Source organism: Phaseolus vulgaris, chromosome 1 (genome assembly GCF_051622355.1).
Source record: "Phaseolus vulgaris cultivar YP4 chromosome 1, ASM5162235v1, whole genome shotgun sequence".
NCBI classification, from domain to species: Eukaryota; Viridiplantae; Streptophyta; class Magnoliopsida; order Fabales; family Fabaceae; genus Phaseolus; species Phaseolus vulgaris.
The window spans coordinates 35,418,859-35,446,122 of record NC_143498.1 but is presented as its reverse complement, the minus strand read 5'-3'; the positions used below and the strand labels follow the sequence as shown (position 1 = coordinate 35,446,122).

Sequence of the window (27,264 nt, the reverse complement as noted above, 5' to 3'; positions counted from 1 at the left end):
AAAATAATCTCACATTCATTAAAAATAATGTTAAACATTCTCATCTTAAGTTGGAATTAAATTACTTTATCATAATTAATGGAAGTGATATCAATTGGTACTTAATGAGGGTTAATGTGGTGCCATTAAGACTACAATGTTGGACCATATAACTTTGAAATTTGATGTGGGAGGGAGAAACAAAATCTGACATAATTTAACCAAATAATGTTAACCATATAGCAAAAATGCATTATGATTATCACATTCACATGTACAATAATACCACCTAACTCATAAATGTTTAAAAAACAAGACATACTTCTGACAATTACATGTACTTGCCATTTGCATTGTACTTTAAGTGTGTTGAGTTATATATATTAGAGACATTAGTGGTTACAGCATGTTCTAGAGTTTTACATAAATAATAAAAATGAAAGAAGAAAGTATTGTAAAAGAATATTAGCACATGCATTAAATAAGGTATTATATTTTCTTGTGTCAACAGCCATACTTGTCTGCCCCAACTGCATATTCTTTTTCAGTTGTGTTTGACTTGTAAAAATAACTTTTTTTTTTCCTTCTATGTTGGAATTTTGAGTTAGATTTTTGTCAGGAAATGATTGTCTAATGAAAATACAGCTTGCCAGCACTCAAGACAAGTCCTTTGTTAATAATTTGTGAAAACTTTTTTTCCTATCTTCAAAATATTTTAGAACCAATTAAATAGATGTTAAGGAGGAAACTACTGTTCATGGAGTAATTATTTATTGTGGAACTAAAATTGACCAAAAATAATTGAGAAAGAAGGAAAAATAGATGAAGTCTTTTAAAACAATAATGTTCCAATTATTTTTGTCGGTGTTTGGTGGAAAAGAATGTGGGACACATAGCAACAATGAGAATAGAAGTTGAACAGAAAAAGCATTTTAGGTGAAATTAATTGTTGGAGGAAAGTGTGGTTTGAAGGGTTGAGTTGATGACCAGAAGAAGCGACAGAATCAAGCAACAAAGAGGCAACCCACTTGCTCCAACATCATTTTCTCATTCTCTTCCTTTTTCATCCTTTTACCTTTTGCTTTCAAAAAAGATACACCATCATTTTCCCATGAATATAAGAGGATCAATGTTCAATTCAGAAATTGAAAAATAATACATATTTGCTAATCTTTAATGCACCCAAAAGATGGATAGGGTCATAAATCTCATAACATTAGCATTAGGTTAATGTGGGTCCTAAACATTTAAATAAGAAAAATAAGAGAGGAAAAAAATTAAATTATGCAGCCACTTTGTTGTTAATTTTGGAGTTGGTTAATTGTATTTTTAATTATTCGTTTCTTATATAAATATTTTTACTCTTTTTTTTTCTTAATTCTTTCTATCACTTTTTTTACTTCTTTCATATTTAGTACAGTAGATTGATTTCTTTCATCTATTTTTGTATTTTCTTAAATGTTCTTACATTTTTACCTCTACAATCAATCAATACACATGGATAAAATAATTATGTTACTGGATTGTTCAAAGGACTCAATGATCTACATGTCAATATTACATCTCAAAATCATGTTAATGAAACCCTTACCCTTTCAAAATAAAGTGTTTGCTTTGTCAATAAGATAACTACAATCAAACTCATCCTATGTCTGGCAGCTGCTAAATAGTGGCACCTTAAATATTTGAATGTCAACACATTCTTTTTACACAATGACTTTGATGAACAAGTTTACATGAGGCTTAATGGGTTCTCCAAATTTTGCATGTGCTAAACCTTCTACTACAACTAATGTTATTCTTTATTACTTTTACAATAAATAAATAAATATATAACATAGGAGGATTTTAACTAAATTAATGTTTTTAGTTAAATATACTTAAATTATTATAGAGAATGTATACCTAACATGTGTGATTTGGATGGTTTGTTGACTTTGTTTATGTTTTTTAAGGCCCACTAAACTCTCCTTTATCTGTACACTAAATCTATATTTTTAAAGAGAGACGTCGTAGGGTTAACTAATAAATCTTAAAATCGCATTACAGTAAAGTGAACATACTCCGAATCATAAGGACGCAAATTGGGTCCAGTGACGTATTTTCTATATCATCAGCTTGAACAATGTGATTTGGAAGATTCTCTTCTGTACCACTTCTTTCTCTTTACACCTTCCAACTACTCTTTTTTTTTTAAGAATATCCTTTCACAAAAATAGTTTCTAGAAGGTATTCTTCAGAAAACTTGAAGATCTGAATTTTTTAAAATATATTTTCAAAATAATTTTTAAGATGCAGAGGGAGTTTAAATAAATAGAAAAAAAAAATACATGGTACACAAAGAGAGACATAATTATAGTTAAAATATTTACTCCAAAAATGTGTCATTGTACCCCATACCATAAATTTGATAATATTAAGAAATAAATTTTAAACTTAACTTTAACTTTATGTTGTATCTAGTCATATATTGCACAAAGAAAGAACTGAGTAGGAAAGATAGTGAGAAATAAGCTCGTTCCATTATTTTAGCAAAAGGAGCAAGTGTAGAGGAAAAAGGTGGAGAAATAACTTGAGCCGTTCTAAGATTAACAAACAAAATGCGACTAGCAATTGCTAACCACTGGTGTTAAAGCAACTACAAAGATTACACTTTGTTGAAATTATAACGACATAACTAAAGTTTGATAAAACTACATTACCTCCGTGTAACCTTCCACACAGCTAAAAAAATGCATAGTACAATGTAATTCTTTAAATTAAAAGTGTGGCACGAAAATCTAATTTTGGGAATGGTAAACATAATTTCCCAACTCTTTATACACCAAGTCATTAACATAACCTAAATGAGTGAAATCTCATTCCATCTATTCACCAAGCTATTTCAGTGTAACTGTCTTTGTTTTGGGTTTAGAAAAAGCGAATCAATTTTGTATTTAAAAAATAAAACATTCTACATAAGCTAGTAAAGTGCACAGTAACTGAACCACCCCTAGAACAACAGTCATTTCAGAGTATTTTCAGAAAGTATAGATATACTCAGGATTTCCGAGCCAATAATTCACAGGTTACTACATCGTCCATGGATGAGGCAGACTTCCCAGCACCTATGACAGGAACTATGTTGAAGATTGGCTCCTCACCATTTTTAAATCTCTTCTGACTCATTTCCGAAAGTTCAAAAAGTGCATTGCAGAACATAGGTTGTAATAGCTGCACTGACATTTGAAGGCTTTCCGGGATGTAGAACCTCAAACTCTGCATAAGATGAAACGAAAATTTGAAAGTGCAAGAGATTGATCAAGCTGACAAAAGAACACAAAGAGGGTGTGGAATGAAGTGGATCGCTGGCCTTTTTTATTTTTCGCTTTAGATAATTTTTGTTTCTGGTAACCTTTTGTTATATCACCTACACTAGGCTCCACTAGGCTCTACTGTCCCTTAATTCCAAGAGGAGACAGACCCCAAAAATGCGTAGATACCTTTTAGCACAAATGAACATTATGGGCAAGGAGATGCATAAAATATCTGGATCTAGAAAGAGTGCAAATTAAAGAAAGCAAGGTACTTAAAATATTGTCCTTCATCTCCCTTCCCCAAAGTTTTGACAAAACCAGGACAATCCAGGGTGGAAGTTATTGATTAAAATTGCAAAGAAAACAAGAAATGGGTTTCTACAGACTGCATAACTAAATTAAAATCCAGACAAACGAAGAATAAACTTGATCTTGTATAATATTTTAAGAAATATACTAACCATTATATCTTCCCAGGCAAAGTCATTATCAGTTATAACTTTGTCAAGAAGATAAATGCAGAACTTCGATATCTTCTCCATATATGCCTTAGGAAGAGAACATTGACCATTATTCACATTATCAGCAGGCTGCGAGTCAAAACATATCTTTGTGGCCAGCTCACTTGTAATATACAGTATAATGGCACATATCTTTCCAGAAACCACACATTTCTGAATGCAAGAATCATGCCAATTTTCGGGCTTGAAACCCCAATAATATAATGGTGTCTCTGATCTAGATCTTCCTGTTATGGCCTCAGGTACTGTATCTGTTCCATCCTCAACAAAAAGAATAGGCTTTACTTCTACACACGCTCTGGAAAGTACAAAATGCAGATGCCCATGGACATAAATATTGTGAGGATTTATAATAATACTAACAATAATAGTTAAAAAGAAACAAGGATTCAGTAAAATCCCTTCTAAATCCCAAAAACCACAAAAGATAATCCAAATGAAAGATAAGACAATGTTCCATGTTCAGAGGAACCAAGACTCTACCATTCTGTGCAAGTGCAACTGTGTTGTGGTTATGTAGAAAAGAATAAGTTACCAAAGACTGTATCCTTTCTTATAAAAGATTTTAAATCTAAGTCAATCTCACAAAACTAGCTTTGTAAGGTAAGATTTCAACTACTTGTATACTATAATATGAATCTCTAAACACATCCTCACTCACCGAGTATTGGACATCTTGAGGATTAGATTAGATATTAGTGAATGCTACGGTAGCAACACAATAGTAGGTGACACAATAGAACCAACAAATTTAGCTAAGATAGGAGTTGGTACCATTGTAGAAAGTATATTTTAAGCCTACTTTAACCTTATAAAATCGGTTTGTAAAGTAAAGTTTACACCCGCTTGTATAATATAATTTAGCCATAATCGATGTGAAATCTTTAACCTCATTAAAACAATGAAACCTAATATAAACAACAGCATGAGAAACTTTTTTAACAAAAAAGGAAAAAGAATAGCAAATGTTGCTTCTAAATATATAAATGGTTGTCATTCTATAGTTGCATATCCATGAAAGCAGAAAGGTTTATTGCTTAAACAAGCACAGTTAAGAAAAAAATGAGTTATGGTATACACTACAGTACCTTTTAGGTAGATCAGGAACAAGAACATAAAGGAACAAGGGATCCAACCCTTTGTAGGTGTCTGCTTCTTGCAGATGGGAGACCCTCATCTGCCTAAGGATTATTTCTTGTTTCTCCTGAATATCGAGTCTATCTGATGATGAAATACGTTTAGAACAATAAATAACAAAAACAATTGCAGATGTCGATATTGAACAATTATAGCATTTTGCCACCGCTTCACTGTTTTTTAGTGCCTGTTCCAGTTCAACACCAGGGCCTCCCTGGCAAAGATTCATTGTAGGAGGATCAAGCCCTAATTGACCAGCCATGTAAAGTATACCCTCATGCAAGGTTGCCTGAAAGCAAAAGTATTAGAAAGAACAGAAGAGCCACTAGATAACATTTGAAATGTGATCATCGAATAATGTGCAAAACTAAATGTTAAATATATGAAGAACCCTGTACGAGGTAAGTAAACTAGCAAAACTAGCATTATTCAATTACATGATTACCATGTACTTGATCCCTTTTTAATAAGGGTACCCAGAAATGAATCCCAACTCTCAAGTCAAGACACAATTAATGAAGTAGAAATTAAGTTCAAGCAACTAAAGTATTAGCCAGATTTTGAATCAGTTAATTTTGTGCTCAAAACAGTTTACAGTTATTAATCAGAGACTACAACTAAAAAACAAAGGTATTGGTCCAAATATTTAGGTACCAAGTAAAATTAGTTAAAAAAATCAAGATAAAGCTATTTTTAACTTAGGAAACTTTAAGAACAAGCTTATAGAATTAAGACAGAAGATCTGAAATTGTTATTTATATATATAAAAGAATAAATGCATTCCACAATAATAATAGTGGAATTAAATCTTTTTTCTATACTCTTAATCTTTCCAATTAAAAATTAACTCGCTTCAGCGGCCCAAATAACTTGGTACGAAAACAGCATGATACTCTTGAGCCAATAGCAGAATGTTTGACATTAATTTTAACAAAACTAATTGCCCAATTCTCTAAAGAAAGAAGAGCACTAAAATTCCAAAGAATAATAAGTTTCTGTTTGAATTTTGTCATATTAAACATACACTAAAATCACTTTAATCTAAAACAAGCAGCATTCAGCTTCAAAATCAACTGCTTTCAGTTGTTTCACATCCCAGGTCAACTTCCATAAACAGGACAGGATACAGATAACGTGCAAACTACTTGTTCTGAAGATAAATAATTGGCTGCTGCTGAAATCAATGGGGTTTACCTGGCTGTATGGCCCAATGCAACTAGGTGCCCAACAGGAAATACTCTGCACATGCAAAACCTTTTTATTTTTATTGTTTGCTACCAAAACTTCTATGTATGCGCTGCTGAAACCTGATTCTATAAGAGGCAATTCAACAGTACTACGAGACGGGACACCAAATGGACATTTCTCCTGTCTTATACACTTTACATACGTCTCATTTGCCTCGGAGAACTTATTCATGTCATCAATGTAAAGGTGAATATAGAGGACATTCTCCCATCCAAAACCAAGGCCCAGTAACTGTGATTCAATTTTCCCCAAGACAATCCTCAAGTCTTCCTGAAAACCTGCACTAAGGAAATAAAACAAAGTTAAATCAAAGAGCAAGATATTGTGAAAGAGGTAAAACAAAACGATTTAAAAACAAAACAAAAAAAGTAAAGAACAATTATGACCATTGTGTGAATCTTGCAACCAGAAATTCAACGAGAATGTGCCCTTGTTATTTGTTCTTGAAATGTTAAATTTATGTTCTATGCCATCCATTGTGTCAGCTCTATAATCCACAGGCTTGTCCGTGGTGGCCTCACATCCTTCTATACTGTCGGGTACTTCATACACAGATCCCAGTTTCTGTGTACAAATTTCATGTATGTTGTCTTGTGATTTTAGATACTGAAGATCAGCTTTATTTTCCAAATGAAATGCCAAGGGATGAAGGATTCCAACAGGAGCTATGGCATCTGAAGAGTGCATCACAACTTGATGTTCATCGAGCACAATGCGAGCATTCTGAAAAATGTAATGAATATAGATAACAGAAAAAAATGAAAGAAAAATATTGATAATAAATTGAGACCAGTATTTGGTAGAACCATATAACTGACATCAAATGAATGAAGGAAAATTGAATTTACAAGATTGAATTCTCCAGATCAATATTTGGTAGAACCACAAAATTGAAACCAAAATGTATGAGTGCAAATTGAACCAGTTTTATGGGTGATAAATAAAGATCAAATGAACAATGGCCAATTCAAAAGTTGGTGTGTAAATTAAAGCGGGAAACCAAATAAAGAAGTGATAAACCCCCCAAAAGGTGGCTGTATGAACTTACAGAGAAGAGAGGACAATCAAGAGTTAATGTTTCATATTCCCCTCCTTCACCACAAACATTGATTCCATATAATCTGCAAAAAGGAGTTACAATAAAGGATAGGGTGAAATAAATATATGACAAGACTGTAGAGTTATTTACTCTAGAAACTTTAAAGAATTTACACAGATAATACAAAAAGAAAAAGGAGGGACTTCTGACATACTCTTTCAATTTATGTAAATAAGCATTTAAGAAGGCTAATTCTTTACCCAAGTGCTTTGCAGGATCCAAACCCATGGCAGCTACCTTCAAACATAGATGAAGCATTAAATTCAAAACTATCAATTATTCAAGTACATAGCAAAAAACAAGTTTAACATATTTCTTGGGTAGAAGAGAATGGTATCAGATGTAAAACTATTCATTTTTGGAAACACATAACTCACCACAATATATTCAAACAAACCTCACGTTTTTTTAAGATTACATGAAATCATTACATTAGCATTAATGTCACCAATTGATATCAGAATGACAAGATGCTCAATATTATCAAAGCACAATTTGATCACTCTGCACAAATGGTAAGTAGAAACGCACAGGAGTAAGAACAAAGGAATTTCCTACCATTTTACAAATAAAAAAGAAAAACCACAAAAAGCAATAAGCATTAGAAACAACGTTAAACAAGTTATACCTTCACGGTTACAGCTACAATTCCATTTGCAATCTGGTCAAGACCAAATTGGAGTTAGAATTATATGAACAATGGAAAAAATTTAAATCCTACTACACAATCGCAAACGTGTATGCTATCAATTATGGTGACAATAGTCCAAAACACTGTTTACCATTTCCTGGAGAAGCAATGACTGATCTTGTTTCCATAAGTATGCCAAAGAAACAAGTCCTAACCTTGAACAAACACTTTCCACCCGCAATCTCTGATAGTCAGATGCAATGGCTCCAGAAGACACTGCAGTAACGGAGGGTATCTTCCTTTTCACTTCACGTAACAAAATGAACAGGTCTTCAACTTCATCACCTTGAGTTGCTTTATAACCAAGCTCCTGATGCCTATTAAGAAATTATCACATAAAGGTTTAAACCAAACATTACAAGTTAAGATGGTTTAACAATGTTATAGGTCATAGCTCAAAAGGGCCAGAGATAACAATGCAATCATGATCACCAGCACCATCACTGTGGTACTTGTCAGCTCAGTGGTGTTTGGTTTGATGACTAAGCCACTCATAAGGCTTTTACTGCCTCATACTCCACATCCTAAAGAATTAAACATCATGATAGCCACAGATCCATCTACTCCAAAATCAGCCACTGTCCCACTTCTTGGGAGTGCCCAGGACTCAGAAGTCGATATTGATTCAATCCATCGTCCAAGCAGCATCCGCGCATTGCTTAGAACTCCAACACACACTGTTCATCGTGTGTGGCGTAAGTTTGATGATGCATTCATGCGTCCTGTTTTTGGTGGAAGGGGTTTTGTTCCTGTAGAACCTGGCTCTCCAACTGAACGTAATGGCCAACAATGGCGTTGAGGAAAAAGCCAAGAAATATGTAATTTGTGTTGTAAAACTGCATAAATTTTTGTGGAGGTCAAGCAATGCGTGTATAAGAATCCCGTACTGAGATTTTGTTGGCTCTTTGGGTAGTGGAAGTGAGAAGTGAGAACTAAGAAGGCTATGCAGTGCAGCATATGTCATCTCAACTCATCTCAGCGTCTTCCGTAAAGTGTAATATTTCATTATTAGAATTCGTTGACCATTGTATCATTGTATTGTATTTAAAGTTTGAATAGCTAAATCTAAATATTTGTCAAGTTTTTTTTATTGTTTTTTTTGTTTGCAAAAAAAAAATAGTCTTTAGAAAACATAACTGTTGAGGAGACTAATTGAGACAGAGAAAAGGGCCAGAGAGTGGGGAACTATTCTAGCAGACAATCAAGAACCTACGCTCTGTCTCATGTTCTTGTGCTAAATTTCATAACTTTTTTAAAGGCCTGGAATACTTCACCTATACATATCAGGGAGGTATTCAAATATCTAAGAGTGTTGGTATCGGATATAAATATGTAAAACAAATTAAAGTATTTGTTGTCAACAATGCCTTATAGTGGCAGAGTAGCCTCGGGCCATTATTCCAAACTTGTAGCAGAGCATTTGTGGCAGCTATCCAGGAAACCACAGTCATCTCAGCGAGTATGGTGGATAGAGGGAAATCCCTTCTTTACCCCTGTGTATGTGTGATGCTGAACCGTTTTTAGAGGGATTTTTTCAGATTTCAGTCTACATTTGAAGCATAGGGTATTAGGGTTCATCAAAGCTCTCTTTCTCAGAGGCTTAAAAGTTTTTTTATTCCATGACTTCTGTTATTTTTTTATGTATGTATAGCTTCAAACTAAGACTTTCAGTTATTAATTATGATTATGTTTCTCCTTTGGGGTACCTTTTAGTTTTGAGCATTTATGTATTTATAGTTCAAATTATTTAGTATTTATCTCGAAACTTCCAAATAGCACCATGCCTAGTACTTGTATCTCGCTGTAGCAGATTTGGGATCAGCAGCCCCACGCAGCTATTTGTCATTGATAACTATGGAATGTCAATAGGAGTTTAATTACCTTTAATTAACTAAGCTAACGTAACCTACTGATTTCCCTTGAAATAATTGGCTTTAACAAAAGATTTATGATTATAAGGCTTGCCTTGGGGAGCCTTGTATTCGCCTCCTGAACAATGGCAATCCCATGCATTCAGCATACTTGACAATAATTTGATGTCCAACCTGTGGAAAACATTGAGCAGTCCATTTTCATTTTGTACATGGATGGAAAAAACACTTTCCAGTAAATAATTAAATATAAGCAGAGGTCTAAGATGGGATTCCCTAACAATTAAGTTCATTACCTCACATTTTTTTTTAAAAAACCATATATTACCAAAGGGAGAAGAAATAACAAAAAATTACGAGGAAGGTAGCTCCAAACAACAGCTTCAATTCCAAAGAGACAAATGAAATTTTAAATTCCTATACAATGAAAAATACTAAAATTCCTATCTCATTTATCTTGCTTAGTTTAAGACAACACTGATGTAACAGCAATGCTAATACTTCAGCTATTTCATTGTTTCTTCAGTTACAAAACACACATAAAATGAAGCCCGCTTTCTTTTCAAATTTCACCCAAAATAAAAGTTACAAGAAAGTTAAAAATCTGAGCAATGGAAATAGCAAAACGGGAAAATGGAAAAGAAACATACAGTTTGGTACATGTAACTATCGAGCTCGTCCACAGAATCATCAAGCGGCATCAAATTGGCCAATGCAACAATCTATTGCAACACCAAATTAGAATTGGTAATAAATTAAATAGGATAAAAATGAAAAATGATTTCAGGAAAATAGAAAAGAAAAACCTCGTGGCCATATTGAATAGCCTTCATCATGGCATAGCAACTGTCTTTGCCGCCGCTAACGAGCGCCACCACCTTCATCGTCGTCGTCGCCGCTTACACCACTGAATAGTGTGTCGTTTTAGGGCTCTACTGAACGAACAGAGCAGCAGTAAAACGCTGCGTTTGGCTTTTTCTGTTTCCTCATATTGCATAGTTTATTTAAACTTGAAAACAAATTACTTTTAAAAAAAACGACAATAGTTCTTATAAAATAAATTACCTAAACTTAATTATAGTTATAATAAGGATTTTTTTAATTAAAAAGTTTTTTTCCATCTTTTTGAAAACAGCTTACGTATCAATTTTTTTTTTCTAAATAATTTATCAAAATAAGCTGTCTATAGTTTATTTTTTGTTTGTGCCTTTCAAAATAATACATATTAAATAGTTTTTCTGTTAAATAGTTTTTTTTTAAAGAAAAACTTAAAATAACTCCATGCAATTGCAATCTCTCGATTTGAGTATTTCCGTTTTTTCTTTAAACAAAAAATACATAAATAAATTACTCCTTTGAAAGTAGTAGTTTATATGTTTTATTAAAATAATATTTTTTAAAGAGAATTGAGAATATATATATATATATATATTTATATATATATATATATATATTTCCTGCTTTCGTCTTCCTCCTTCCTTCGGGCAGGTTGTTAGGGCTTCATTGGGATCCTTCTTTTCTTCATGTTACTCCTTCGGTCCTCGGTCTCGGATGAATACCAAATGGGGGAGGTATTGCATAAGGCCCTCTGACGCTCAAGTCAGTAAAGGGTGTTCGGTATTCGGGTAGGTGTACAGTAATAATGACGTACATTGCTCTTTGGAATGTGTGCTATTTATATTATTTTAATGGACTTACCTCATTGTGCCTATTAGTAGAATGGATCACACTTATGGTTGCATTACCTAATTCTTAATGATAATTTAGCTTCACTGATCTTGGTTTGAGCATTAATGGTTATAATGTGTCGATTGGTCCACCTGTTCGTCTGTGTCTCAGTCAACTCAATCAGGGAGACCGAGTCACATCAATATGTCAGTCGATCATACCAGTATATATATATATATATATATATATATATATATATATATATTAGAAAATGACTCATAGAAAAACTATTCTCTCACAAACCTAAGTTTACTACAATTAGTAAGTCTGGTTGTAACAAACTTTTAATGGGGCTTTCGTTTTATATTTAAAAAATAGTGAATAGCAACATCAACATAGTCAAGTCAAAAAAGAACAAATTTCAAAGAAATTAAATAAAGAGAATGTTCCATAATATCAATTATTCATGGTTGGGATTGTTAGTAAAAGACATCAGATTTTGGACTATACAAATTTTTTAAATGTAAATATCTTTGAAATCTTGATTTGAAATATAGAGTGTGGAGCTTGGTTTTGAAAATCGATTTCTAGAAATTTATTTTGAAATAAATAATTTGAAAGTACTTGTGTGTATTTTACTTTTTGAAAATAGAATTCTGGAAGTGATTTTGAAATGGAAAACATATTTTAAAAAGCAAAAATCATAATATTAGTTATGAATTCTAAAATATAAAATTTCTGGAAGAAGAAATTTTGCTTACGAATTTAAAAAAATTGAGAGTAATTGTGTTATTTTACCTCTATAATATAATATATGTTCCAAAATGATATATTGAATGAGGTAAGTGAGTTTTCTTTATGTCAACGGATTGGGTATTTTGTTTTTTAGGCGGATTAGGAAATTCGCAGTAGAAATGGGATGGTTCCGGTATGCGGTTTGCTATCTTTGTAATATTGATGTTTATATTTTATGCATTGCCTTGGTTGGATTTAAATTACATATTCTTTTTTCTTTTTTTAGTTTAGAATATTGTGAGAATATTGGATTTTTGAGACAATTGTAGATCCTCAAAAACAATTATAGAATATTGTGTGCAACAGATACATTTGGAAAACAAACTATTTAACAAACAAAACAACACACCTGATTTTCCAAATCTTACAACTTCAAGTATTTAATTTAACCCAACATTTCAAATTAATATTATATATCTTGCTGATAAAAAAAAAATTATATATATAATATAGGCAAATATATGTTATTTATATAACAATAATAATGTTATATAGTATTGGAGATTGGGTTATGATCAAGACGATGATGATATATCCACGAATAAAGAGTATAAAGTAGTTTATAATCAACCTTTATTTTAATTGATTATATCTTTGTGATGGTCCTTTTTGAACAAATAATATTTTATTATTATTATTATACCCTAAATTTTAATTGATATACTTTTCTACTTGTTAGTATGTTTAAGGAAGGAGAACATAGATGCAATTTATATATAGAAACAAAAATGGTTAGTTTTAATTGTTTGAGTAATTTAAGTTTAAATAATTTAGTTGGTCGGAATTAAGAATAATCTATTTCTATTCTCTTATGAAAAAAAAATATGTTGAAATCATAAATAAGAAAAAGAAAATGAGGAAAAGTGTTAAAATCAAAGAAAATGGTGAATTAGATAGTAAATATGTATTGCAATAGGAATGTAGGTATGTTCTTCTTTTTAGTATGCATTTTGTTATATGAAAAACTAATATTTTTGGAAGCTCGAAGAAGACCTTAAAATTAATGTTTCTAAATGTGATTGTGATATGAAGATGAAATGAAAAGCAACTGTGATTTGTTAGGATTTAGTGGAAATAGAGAGAAACACTTACCTGTAAGAATATAAGAAGAAATTCTTTGATAAACTGTCATTTCATTGTTTCAATTGTTATCCTAGAAGTTGATACTATCTATATCTTGCTATAGTTAAAGATGGAAGTACCATAAGTTTCTAATTTAATTTGTTATTTAATAAATAGAGCTATTTTGATATTTGAACATAAAAATGATTTATTTATTTTGCTTGAGGACAACCAAAATTCTAGGTTGGAGAAAGTTGATAATTGTCATAATTGAGTAATATTTCGTACAAAAAAATAGGCACTTATGGACTTTATTTGATAAAAATGTTATAATTCAGTCCCTAATTTAGGAATTTGAACATTTTTACATATTTTTGGGTTATAAGATGAATGTGATTTATTCCCGAATTTGTGTTAATTTCAGGATTCTTGGGGGAAATGGAGATAAAAGGGCTAAAGAAAAAATGAACAAGTTAAAGACAAGATGAAAAGACAAAGTTGGGACATTGAAAACTTGCCCAAACTTGCCCAAGTAAGATCACTCCACAAGAACTCGCCCAAGACTCGCTTAAGCGAGTTCACTCCAATGAAGTTGGGTTTTTCTCATCAAACTCGCTTAAGCAAACAATATCTCACTTGAGCAAGATGTCACTTAACCCAAGCCCATTTAGGTTAAATAAAAGGCGTGAGACATGACCCTAGACATCATTGGAAGGATATTGAGAGATAGAAAACCCTAAAGGAGACAACTGTCAAGGAGAAACACCCTTGATCTTCTTTCCTTGCTTTCCATGTTATGAGTGGTTAATTATTTCCTTTGGGATTTGGAGTAATATGTTCAAACTTTTATGTATTGAGGTGATATTTATTTATAATATTTTGTTCTTGATTAATGATTGGTGTTGTCATTTTATTATTAAAGTTTGAATCTTTATTCATGATTTTGATCCATAGATTTGACTGAAAAGTACTTCTAAGCATCTGACCTAAATGATAATGTTTAATATATTTGAATGTTAGGAATAGATTTGAAATGTTAATTGCTTTATAACATTTATTCATAATGATAAGGGTTTTTTATAAATATTCGAAGAATCGATATTTATGAGACATTTTTAATAATTTTGTATGAGAGGAATCAATATGAATAATTTTTATATTTGCATCATTTTCAATCAAGATGGAATGTTATATGTTTTTATTCATTGAAAATACAAATGAGTGAGAAGGATGAACCCCAATCCTAATTTTTCCAATTGACTCATCCAAATCATTTACTTTTCTTTTATTTAATTTCTTACAAATTCATGATACAAACAATCTTTCAAACAAACTTTGACACATTTTTTCATATTTAGTGAATATTATACTTGAGATTTTAGAATTGTTCCTTGTGGGTTTGATATTCGTCCTTAGGGACAATTTATTACTTCTGACATGGTACAATTGTCGTAAAATAGTCATTAATGGAGAGTGATAGGTTAGGCCTAATCACTTTTAGAAAATGAGAGAGAGATCAAAAAAGGTGTCTACCCTAAAGAGAGGAGACCAGGAGAGTTTCGCTAGCAATTTCAGCACCATAACTCAAGTATATTTTATCTAATTTTTATGAGTCAAACACAAGCAAAATAGGTAAAGGGTTCGACCAAATTACAAGCAAAATAGTGGGAGTTTTGAATTCAAAAATAGGCACCTAAAGCTAGCCACACTTGCCATTTGAAGATCTGTGATTCGTGTGACTAATTAGGATTTATCTAACCGCCTTAGGGTTTAGTGTGGGCCTATCTCGCAGGGACTGAATTTAGACTTCCTCTTAGTATGAAATCTATCTTTTCTTAGGTGAAGTCAAATTCAATCTTCTTCATTAAAAACTACCTCTCTTTTCCCCTTATTGTTATGTCTAATATATTTCACTATTTGCTTTTGTATTTGAGTTATAATCCTCTCATGCAATTCCTTTACAAATTCAGCTTTTGTTACCCTTTCCTTATGCACAAATTCATGTGGATTAATTTGTTGTGTCATCACACTGTTACATACCGAGTTGTTGATTCTTAAATCATTTAAGGTGTGGGTTTCAAGATAATTTTTTTATAGTTGGTAGTAATAGGTTGAAGCTCACTATTTGGGACACAGGTAACAAATCTCTAATTTTTAATCATATTTTCTGTTACTTATTTGTTTTTTCTTAAGGATTTTATCATACATATTTATGAAGTTAAATAATTTTCCTTTTACTACCTCAATTTTCTACTCACTAGGAACATTGTTTATTGATAATATTGCTTACCATGTGATTAAGAATTAGATCCTCAATTTTGTGAGTATGGAGCAATATTTGTTGAGAGAGGCTAGCTCCTTAATTAAATAAATTTCAGTATTTTGAGAGATTAATCTTATACTTTTGGCTCACGGGGTACACTAGTTCATAAAAGAAATATTGTCTTTTCATATATAAACTGATATTTCTTTTAGGTGAAGTTTTTAGGATCTCATTCTGTCATTAGTTAGGACTTAAAAAAGAATGAACATGATGATGTTAGAACAACATTAGTTATTTACCAAGATAGTTATTGAAAGATGGGGAAAACATGAAAATAACTTACATGAAGATATAGTAAGTGGGAATGTATTCTCTTTCTTGGATCTTAGTTTCCACAAACTTTTTCTCAACTTTTGAATTATATTCACCAAATTCGAGCATTTAAAAAGGCTTATAAGCTCTACCTTAAGAAAATACGTGTTGTCTATTCTTCCTTAAAGTTAACTTGCATGGAATTTTGACTTTAAGATGCATTATGTTTGATGGCAAAGGATAAAGAGCATGCAATGAAACAATTGCAAAAGCAATATAGAAATAGACACCATCATTTGTATCAAATATATATCCAAAACAAAGGTAGCCACATGATGTACTACCTAAAGATTGGAATTGGTTAATACATAACAAATGGAATGATTCTAAATTTAAGGTAAGGTTACTTTCTTTGCATATCTATATCTTAAATTTTATTTTTTTTATGTATTATAATATTAAATTGTTTCTACATTTATAGGAAAATAGCTTGAAAAATAAAGCTAGTCGAAGTAAACAAGGAATAAAATCAATATTGGCTCAAAATCAATTGTCCAAAAGGCATTTGAAATGGTAATGTTATTTTTATGTTTCATCTATACAAATTTGTGCAAATTTTATATAGGTTTTATATGATTTCTTTATGTTTCACATATAAAAGTTTGTTTTTTTTTCTTTTATTTAATGTATCATTATATTACCTTATTTATTTGTTTTTAATATGAAAAATAATTAAAAAGTGAGGAATGGTCGAATGCAATGGAAGTATGGAATATAAGATCTGATGGCATTTGGTGTATTCCTAATGGAGAAGAAATTATGGTAAGTAAAAAAGTAGTGTAATGATTTAATGCAATGTTAGTTGCCAATGTTAATTATTTTGTGTTAACAGTGTAGGAAAAATTGAAAATGTGAGTGAAGTGTATGGAGAAGAAATTTCAAAAGCACCTGGGCCATTGGTTAAACATTTTGCATATACTAGGAACAAAACCTAATCACTCACAAGGTATAAGAAGTGTATCCATGAAAAAAAAAAAGAAATGTAGAGAGATAATTTGTTCAAAGTCAAATGGAGAATGAACAAAAAAGAGAAAATGATTTAGAGTTAGAAGTGCAAAATTTGACTAGCATAATCCAACAACAAACTAACATTTAACTTCAAAGTGAATTGCAATCTCAATGTCAATTAATTGAAGATCAAAACCTTTATATGAAAACTCAACATAACCAAATGAAACAAGGAATTGAAAGAGAGATGAAACGTCAAATGGCTACTTTATTAGGAGCTTTATCATTTAACAATTCAAATGTTCCTTCAAATACAATAAGTTGTGTTAAGTTGTTCCAGTACTATGTCTATAATTACATTTTACATGTCTAAAATATATTAATTAATTTTTATTGATATTAGTGATTTATTTTATTTATTTTGCAGGATCAAAATCCTTGAAGATATTAAAGACCATTTATTATTATTTTTCAAATACTTCTGTAGTTTAAATGTTCTGAAGTAGAATTAAGCCGCATATCATATATGCATGTTTGAATTTATTGTTGGATATTTTAGTTTTTGTCATTTTGAATGTAATGGATATTTTATATTTTATTTTGAAATTTTAAATATAATTTGTCTATTAATTGTGATATCATATTTATTTGTGACAACTACACACTATCAAAATACCTTTTTGCACATTTCACATACTCTTGATTGGTGCCTTTGTTCCCAAATGTGTATCAAAACTTAGCTAGGTAGTATCTTATTATTTAGTGTTGTGTATGTGATTATTTGTTTGTGTATTGTTGTATTCTGCTATTGATTTATTATGCAGGATCTAGCCAGCCTAACAATGAATATGTTCCTAGATGTGCCAAACAACTAGTCTTGGAGGACATTTCTTATGCACATTTTGATGCACATGTATTATCATTTGTTCGTGTATGTAGTACAATCATCGCAGTTCACAACACAACAAGAAAAGCAAGGGTAAGCTAATGAAAAGAAATTCCATAACATATTTAATTCATGAAAAAAGAATCAATCAAACTAATCATTTATAAACATTTCTTTAAATGTTGTCATATAAAATTTCAATATCAATTTCATCATTCATATAGACCACACATGGATCTATTTTCAATCACAATCATTGGATTTCATTTCAATCCCACTGACTACACATGAATCCATTGTCTTCCAGAAGACTCATTACGTATGCCCTTACTAGAGACTAACACCTAATCCAAAGATTACCAATGAATCCAAGAGAAAGGATCAGGGTAAGTTCAAACACCCAATACCGAGTGTGTGGGAATCGATAAACAACCTCTAGGTCTTTATCCTCCTTATTATGTGGTTGTGTGTGGCTGGAGGCTCTGCCATCATTCGGTGTGTATGAACTCCCTCTCAACTTTTCATATTTTATGCCTTCAAACAACTACTCATACATTTACCCCAAATGTATGACATCAATTTCATACAATTTTCACCATTCATATATAATCATGGTTATCAAACTCGCGAGTCAACTCGTTGACTCGTCCGAGTTTACGTGCCCACTTTGCCTTACCGAGTTAACTCGGTAGTAAACTCGTTTTTGGGGTAAACTCGGTGGACTCGGCGCGGACTCGGTGAAATCGCAGTGGACTCGCGACTCTAGTCCGAGTTGGCGAGTCCAAAGGGTTTTTTTTAAACCCAAAACAGTGTCGTTTGTGTTTGCGTATGGACTGCGTCTTCTTCGTGTTCTTCTGTGGAGTGCGGCGGTAATCGAGCGGAGCGTGCGATGGTCGCGGGTTGCAGGTGGTGGCGTCACGGTGGTCGCGGGTTGCAGGTGGTGGCGTTGCGGTGGTCGCAGATTGCTGCTTGAGATGGGTGGTGTGAAATTAGGGTAGGGAAGGGATTAGGGTTCTATTTTTTTTATTGGGCTGCTGCAGAATGAAGTGGGCTTGCTGCACATTAGTTTTTTTTTGGACAGAAGTTGAATTTGGAGGAGCAGTATATTTTTTAAGGAAGGTCTGGGAGGGTGTGGATCAAATTCAAGTGAGGTCAATAGAACTGCATCTTCTAATAAAAGTAAAAATGCTCTAAAAAACTATTAATTTTTTTATTAATTTTTTTTAATAGGAAAGTAGACTCTTACGAGTTTACGAGTCGAGTCTGCGAGTCGAGTCTACGGAGCTCCCACAAGTCTACGTAGACTCGCGAGTTTGACAACCTTGTATATAATACATATCATCAATCACATAACATTTAAAAATCCATACCATTCAAGAACTTTTCCAACATAAAAAACAATATTTAACTTTTAAACTATCAAAATATAATATTTATACATGTTCACATAACATAAAATCAAACAATTTTTGTAAGAATTGATAGCTTAAACAAGAGGGAGAGTGAATTGTTTATCAAAGATTTTCGCAAAGATTGATTAAGAATGAACCTTTATCAAACAATCACAAATAAGAAACTGGTCCAACTTCATCCGCACTTAAGTAACAATTTGTTGACATAGGAGTTGTTGCAGCTTTACAGCTCTCCATTTCAAACCTTTTGAATATGTCATTACAATACTTGGATTGACACACAAAGATGCCTTCTTTGGATTGTTTGATTTGCAACCCAAGAAAGAAGGAAAGCTCCCCCATCATAGACATCTCAAATTCTCCCTGCATAGCTTTTACAAAATCTTCACACAATTTTTCATTAGAAGATCCCAATATATAATGTCATCAACATATATTTGAACTAAGATTACAACAGAATCAAATTTCGTAATGAAAAGAGTTTTATCAATCTTCCCTATTTCATATTGATGAGATAGAATAAAACAACTTAACCTTTCATATCATTGCCTTGGAGCTTGCTTAAGGCCATACAACCAATGTAATATCTATACCAGAAATTGCAAATATGCCACCGCGTTATGCTTTACATCGGTTTTCATTTAACCAATTAAATAGCTTGATGTAATTAATATATGTATTTTGCACTAGTGTTTAAAGAGTTTCTTTCATTTATTTGGGCTTTCAAGATTTGATAATAAAAAAATTGTGTTGTTGAATCATGTATATGCTTCTGTTGTGAATTAAGATTGGTAAAATCTTTCTTATTGTTTATGTTGGACTGTTCCAGTATTGTTTTGTAATTGTTGTTTTTGATGGAAATGTTTCCAACGTTGTTATTCTTGGTGAACACGAGTTTATAAGGTTGGGAAATCCTTTTAAGGTTGGTCAAGAGTTTAGAGGCATATATCTTAAGGATGAAAATGCGGGTTGACCCACCCCGCATTGGCCCACAAAATGCGGATCCGGTTGGCCCATCCCACTTAAGTAAATGTGAGCTTAATTAATTGGTCCACCCCGTCTAAGTAAATGCGAGCTCAATTAATTGGTCCACCCCGCAAAAGGGATTGCTTGCGGACCTACAAGCCAGTTTGTATAAAAAATTAAAATTTTATTCAAAAATATTAATTTACTTGTAATACATATAGAAAACAAAAGTTGGAGGAGACAATTTTTGTATATTTTATTAGGGTGTTTCTTCCTGCACCTCATCAATTTCAAAATTTAGAAGAGAGAAAAAATATTCTAAACAAACATTTTCAAAACAACTATTTTACCTTCCAAAATCTAGAATAATTATTTTGACTTTTGGAATTCGATTTTTGGAGTTGATGGGGTGCATGAAGAAATTTGAGGGGGTGTAAAAAGAATCATCCTATTTATTATTATTCAGGCTTATGGGTTGGCATGCCCCGTCTTTGGCTCGCACAGGTTGCAAGTATGTGAGGCGAGCCTAAGCGAGTCAGTGACCCAAAATTGTGAATCAGCCCCACGTTTTCATAGCAGGTTGTGGGTCGACCCACATGGTCCGCCCCATATTGTCACCCTTAATATATCCTGTTTGTGATCAAGAGTTGTTAGTGATTGATATCCTCTTAAAGTTGTTTGAGAGTTGATAGTGGTTGATATCCTCTTAAAGTTGTTTTAGAGTTGATAGTGGTTTATATCCTCTTAAAGTTGTTTAAGAGTTGATTCTTGTTTGTATTAACTTTAAAAGTTAGTGAAACTAACAATTCTGAGGTTGAATTAATGAGACTAAATGTAAGATCTTATTACTTTGAACCAGTATAAAAATTCTTGTGCAATTTTTATTTTCCTTTCTCTTTATATTTGTGCTACAAGCAATCAATCTTGCTTCCACTTATAATTGCATTCAAATTTTATATCTTAAAGAAGTTTTAAAAGAAATTCCAAGAAAGTAAGATTTTTAGAAAGAGATTTGAAAATCAATTCACCTTGTCCCCCTCCCCACCTCTTGGTTTAATAAAATCATTCTCTTTTCCTAACAATTGACCTCAAATATGATTTTTGAAATTTTCTCAAAACAAAGATCCTATTTTTTTTAATGGTTTTGTATAATCAAGTTTTGAGGAAGGTTTTGGTATGAACATGCCTTCACTAATTTGTGGTAGAAATTATCCTTTTTAAAAAATAAAAATGCAAATATTCTTAGAATTAGTTGATAGAGGATATGTTATGTTGTGATGAATGATCCATGCCATTAACATTATGCAGGTCGAGAAAGATTTCAAAATAGCAAAGTGCAACACAATGCTAGAGAAAAATACTTCATAGCTTGTGTACTCAATCTTGAATAAGTTTTCAAAGTCTAAGAATGAAAAAGAAATGTCAAAAACCTTAGAAGATCAAGAAAGCATTAAAGAATCGGCACACAACATCTTAGGTAGTAGCTACAAGAATAAAGATATCAACACATGTTTTATGATTGATGTAGAGTCTCAAGAAAACAAGGTAACTAGTTCTAGTTCTCATATTCAAACAAAGTATGATGAAGTTCTTATGCTTTTAAAAAAATGTATGAAGAGGCAAATAGACTTACTTGTTTAAAAAAAAAACTCAAAATTGATTATAAAGGGTTAGAAAACAAATTGTAAAGATTGCAAGAAATTTAAAAACAAAGTTGAATATATTGAGAACAATAGAAAAATCTTTCTTAATTCCCAAAAGTGTGTAAATGGATAGAGTTGGAATTGGAAGTTCCTTTAAAAAAACAAAAAGCTTTCAAAAGCTTTTTTCTTTTTAAAAATCCACCCACTACACCTTTTTGTAACTTGCTTTTATTGTTTTAGAGGTCATATCAAATCCTGTTATTTTAAAAAATTTGGTGTTCCAAGTGGAAAGTATTCTTGGAAACCCAAAAGCTACATCAATGTTGCCAACATGGTACCAGTTGAATTTTCTGTTTTGCAAATTAGGAGAAAAATGAAATTTGAAATCAAGAGATGCTAATATCCAGGTGAAATGCTTCTTTCATGTGTAAAAATTGTTGTTTGAATCATTGGATGAATTGTTGGATGTTTAAATACTGCTAATATATCTGATGTGATAAATATGTAATTTGAAAATACTTGCAGTGCAATAATATTGCACTGTTATGTTTATATATGTATAAATATGAAGAGAATAAAGAAAACACCTAGAAAAACTAGTTGAACCCCAAGTAAAATATTAATGATTCGATATGAGAGGAATTAAGTATACCCATTATAAAAAAACGAAAATATATATAAAGTTTTACAAATAGATCTTTTAAAACAACATAAAAAACAAAAACAGTAGTAGTAATAATAATAATAATAATAAAATTACTTGAGACAACTCCTAAGTATTCTGGAACCTTAGGTATGCTCTCACAGAGTCATAACACATGTCAAAATAGTATCAGTTGCGAGATGAAAACATGGAAACAAGTTTATTGTCGACACCTAAAGGCATATATCTATCCAAACTAATTTTCCAGAACTCCGTTACCTTTTCTTTTCAAAAGACACTTCAAAATATTAAATTCACGTTATTCTTTTTAAAAGAAACTTTAGAAAATTGAATTAAGGACTTTGACTCCTAGACAAGACCATTTAACATATATTATGATTGTTGTTTTTTAATTTTCCACAAATATGTGGTGAAAAACATAAATTTTCATTTTCATAAAAAGTGAGTCAACCTTATAATCAGCACTTGGTGAATAAAGTTGTGAGTGTGTGTGGACACCTTGCAAACAACTAAGTAAAAAAACCTAATTAACGAAATCACGATTAACAGGTAAACAACCTAAGCCCATGGTTTTCTATATAAGATGACAATAGGTCCCACACGATGTTATAAATAGCAAAACAAAAGCTAACACACATATTCATTCATTGAATATGGACAGAAAGGGAAAGTGATACGAGAGTTTTGCATTGTTGTGCTATGGATCCATAGCATTAGGAGTAGTACACAGTGAGATGTTACTACTAAAAGGTTATGTTTGTTTGAGAATACTACATAGAGTAAAACTAGAAGGGTGTTGGACCCAGGTACTCAATGCCATCCATTTCTGAGTTCTCTGGCATTTCAATTTCTTCCAACCAAGCGTAACTATCCTTCTCATTTTCCTCTTTCACCTCACCGATCCTTTCTTCTGCAGGTTAAACCATTCATTAATGCTCAGTCACATGAAAATAATAATGTATATATAATTCTACATGCTCAGACACTGCAATGAAGTGTATTAATCAGGCTCAAATATGAACACACAACCTCATACTAATTAACAACATCAAGAAACTAAAACAAACTTTGCAAAAGATACTCTCCCAGAAGAGATATTGCTTTCAATGTTCAAAAAACAAGAGTTTATATAATTTCATGAAATCATAGATGTACTTAATGTAATGCACTCATTTTCATGAGGACAACTATTAAAAGCACACTGAAATGTAATTATAATTTTATGTCATCAATACAAGATGAAATCCAATTACAATGAGAAAATAACATGAAAGAAGTATATAAGTTTTGTCATTTCTTGAAGTGTTTAGAGAGAGAGAGTTACTTACTTGGAGAAGAAGTACAAGGGTGATCTTTGTAGTAGGAACAGTCACGGTCATCTTTTTTGGAATAAGGAGGGCCAATGACATCAAAAACAGCACATGGGGTTATGGCTGAGAATTCATGGATGTTGCCTCCTGTGGTTGGATACAGCACAGAAGTGTCGCATGATGTTGTGTACATCTTATCAGCTTTCAACTTTGCCAATCTCACTGCTGCAAAAACAGCATCTGTAAGGGTCAGTTTTCAAAAACTAATTGCACACTCCATTAATTCATGGTCACTAAAAGATGATAATTAATAGAGAGAACCCACATTGAGATGGTTGTTCCAACAGGTTGTCTTTAGAGACCTCAGGTTCAACCCAATCATAGGACTTGATGTGCATTAGTCCTATGAGAAGCTTGCTCAAAACAGTCATGCCTGGGTGGTTATGGAGAGGAATGATTCCTCCTTCAGGTATGAAAAAGATGCAGAGCTGCACATAAGGATAATGTTACCATCATTCTTTAAGCACACAAGCTAGCTAAAAGCAATTTCTGCTGTGAGGGTTGGCGATTAGGGAGCAATGAGAATGAAACACTTACTGAGAAATTGTCACACTTGAACACTGTTGTATAAGTGACCCTTTGGTTCTCAATTATATTTCCAGGCTTGAAGAACTGCAGATCTCTATTCAGTCCAACATCTTCTGCCTTCATGTTATCTGAAAGATATTAAACAATCAGAAAACATCTCAAAATGAATGTACACTCAGGAAGTAGTGATAGAAACAATGCCTAAATTCTAAAAGAGAATAATTGCAAATCCACAATTCATACAATCACTATCTACATAGAAAAAAGTTGATGCATGTTATAGTTTTCTTCATCTCTATATAGACACTAAAAAACTGAAGCTGTATAATATTTTTTGAGTTGGAATGAAACAAAAATAAAGTTAAATAAGTCAGACCAAGAACACAAAATAAAATAAAATAAAATAAAATTCTCCAGTCTCAAGAAAATGTATCTGTTAATTGAGTGCAGAAAACAACTTGAAGCAGTATTATTCTTGTTTGTAATTTAATGTAATTAGAGAAACAAAAGCAAAAATCAGACAGACCCCAAAAACATGAGAACATGTGTAAAAATAGATGAATAGATAGAACAAAGTTTCATGTTCAACCCTAACAAGTTGTATTTTGAGTAACATCATACCAAGTATGTGACGCAATCTCTGAACATCTTGTGGTGAAGGAACAGTGTCAGGACCTTTGAAAGTTTCAGTGCATGAATGAAACAGCTGCCGAAGTGTGTTTGAAGCACCCAACTCGGGCCTCCTAACCCTGCGAGCAAGTTGTTGTTTCTTCTTCTTGCCAATGTCCCTTCTCACATAACCAACCTTGTTCACACGTCCAACCCTCTCTCTATCCACCATACTTGTCTCCATCACCACACAACCAGTAAATATGAAAAACCAACTCTTCTATGAAAGCAAACCTCACCACTCTCTCACTCCACACCAACACAAGACTCACAACTCTTCTCACAGATTCTCAAGAATGACCTGAAAAAGTTACATGGTTTGACTTTGACACCAAATAGTCGATGTGTTAAGAGTGCAAAAGTGCATGAAGAAGAGAAGGTGAGGATGAAAAGTTAATATAGTTAGTATGTGATAAGGAGAGAGAATATCCAAGTTTGAAAACTAGGGGCACATGACATGGTATTGTGCTACTGTTTTGTTTCTAACAGTGGTGCAAGCAAGTTATAAAACAAAGAAAAAAAAAAGAAGCAAAACCGGTGTTGTTGGTGCATAGATTGTTTCGAAACTGGCGGTTAAAGCGACCCCTGTTTTGTAGGTCACTGCGGTGATTACCAATTTACAATAATTTCCATATAAATCTTATATTTATTTTTTAACAAACCTTGTTTTGTACATTTATCTTCTTCACAATCAAATTTATTTTGTTTTCTCAGTTTCCTTATCAAATAGTTACAATAATAAGTGATAATTAATAATGGAAATTTCACTACAAATATTTTGTTAGACCTGTATTTATTACACTCAACACGTATACTCTTCAAAATAAATGTAGAAGAGACGTTTTCAAGATAAATAAGTGAAGGGTATGCGTTATGAAGGTAAATGGTAAGAGGAGTAAATGAATCATTGATGTGCACGAGAAGAAAATGCATTTGGGATATTGAGAAAGAAAAAGAAAAGTAGAAATAAGTCAGAAGTGTCACAGAGATTATTTCATGAAACATGGATAATTACGTGTACTCTTATTAAGAGTACACAGATATAGATGACTGTAGATACTTTGTAGGGTATGTTTTACTACTTAAGCTTAGTAAAGAAAATCTAAGAATACCCAATTGTTATAATTAATTAACATTTAATAAAAGTTGTAAAATTGAAAATGAAATTATTTATAGATAAAATTTGATAACTAGACGACAATGAAAAGTGAGAAGGTTATCTCTTTACATTTATTTCGTCTGCCATGTTTTAGAATACCGAAGCTAGTGTGACAGACCTTGAATTTGGAAATTGGAAGTATGATACGTGTAAGCTAGTTTTTCGTTTTGCCTGTTGTAGTTGTAAATTTGTCATGAGAAAGTTTAAATAAAAACAAATATGTACAGTCAAAATCAGATGATAGAATGACAAATTTTATCTTCTTCTCGGTGGATGATGAAGACTTTGAAACTTATGATCAAACATGAAAATGGTTAAACAAAATATCCTACTAGTGGAATCAAAGTCATTCCTTCTTTTCCTTCAAAATTTAAATTTAAATTATACAACAAGTTTTTTTATAAGAGTATTTAAAAAAAAATTAAAAAAAAATATTTTTATCTTTTTTTTTTCTGAAAACAGTATAGATTAAACATATAATATCCAATAAAAATACTAGTCATTGTATACAATCAAACACACTATGATAATAGATATTTGTATAGAAAATATAATTGGAAGAAATAGATAGCTCATCTAAGTTAAATTTATCTAATACTTTTTATTAAATTTCTAACAATAGAAAATCCACATTAAAAAATAATATCTCAATAACATTATAGCATTTATTTATACGAAAAATTATTAATAATGCATTTGATAATTCAATAAAATAATAATATAAATAAAATCAATTATTAATATGATCTCAACATTTGAAGTGAAAAAATAATATAAGTATATTCTTTTAAGAAAACAAAATATATATATATATATATAACTATTACTAAAAAAATATTTATTTTTAACCATTTTCTAATATTACATTTTATTACAGATTTTATTTAATTAAACATAATTTTTTTATTGGTTTTATTCTTTTTAAAATTATCTATAATAAATAAAAAACAATCTCAAATGTTATGTATTTTAAACATCATAAAATAATGAAAAATATTTATTTTGTAATTTTTTATA

General features: G+C 31.6%; 2 protein-coding genes and 2 pseudogenes across 6 annotated transcripts; 2 read left to right on the top strand and 2 right to left on the bottom strand.

Moving 5' to 3' along the window:
* Positions 1-2,716: 2,716 nt before the first annotated feature.
* Positions 2,717-10,867, bottom strand: LOC137813865 (endoribonuclease). 4 transcript variants are annotated; one of them, XM_068616322.2, is made up of 12 exons: positions 10,649-10,867; positions 10,493-10,564; positions 9,937-10,016; positions 8,063-8,288; positions 7,909-7,941; positions 7,435-7,517; positions 7,230-7,302; positions 6,568-6,904; positions 6,128-6,459; positions 4,885-5,222; positions 3,737-4,094; positions 2,717-3,237 (listed from the first exon to the last, which is right to left on the bottom strand). In XM_068616322.2, the coding sequence occupies exons 1-12, from the start codon at positions 10,724-10,726 to the stop codon at positions 3,019-3,021; spliced, it is 2,229 nt and encodes a 742-aa protein (XP_068472423.1). In that variant the 5' UTR covers positions 10,727-10,867; the 3' UTR covers positions 2,717-3,018. The 4 variants fall into 4 exon arrangements, with proteins under 4 accessions (XP_068472423.1, XP_090157967.1, XP_090157970.1 ...); XM_090301841.1 differs by having other exon boundaries at positions 7,481-7,517; positions 10,649-10,832; XM_090301844.1 differs by having other exon boundaries at positions 8,127-8,288; positions 10,649-10,832.
* Positions 6,850-20,221, top strand: LOC150029596 (uncharacterized; annotated as a pseudogene).
* LOC150029597 (sodium/hydrogen exchanger 1 pseudogene) lies at positions 8,396-8,770 on the top strand (annotated as a pseudogene).
* A 2,923-nt stretch (positions 20,222-23,144) lies between the features above and the next one.
* Positions 23,145-25,455, bottom strand: LOC137813863 (plant cysteine oxidase 2). Of its 2 annotated transcripts, none has more exons than XM_068616320.1 (5): positions 25,041-25,455; positions 24,429-24,547; positions 24,157-24,319; positions 23,850-24,056; positions 23,145-23,431 (listed from the first exon to the last, which is right to left on the bottom strand). In XM_068616320.1, exons 1-5 carry the CDS (start codon positions 25,270-25,272, stop codon positions 23,307-23,309), a joined length of 846 nt encoding a protein of 281 aa, XP_068472421.1. In that variant the 5' UTR covers positions 25,273-25,455; the 3' UTR covers positions 23,145-23,306. The 2 variants fall into 2 exon arrangements, with proteins under 2 accessions (XP_068472421.1, XP_068472422.1); XM_068616321.2 differs by having other exon boundaries at positions 23,850-24,053; positions 25,041-25,403.
* Positions 25,456-27,264: the final 1,809 nt, after the last annotated feature.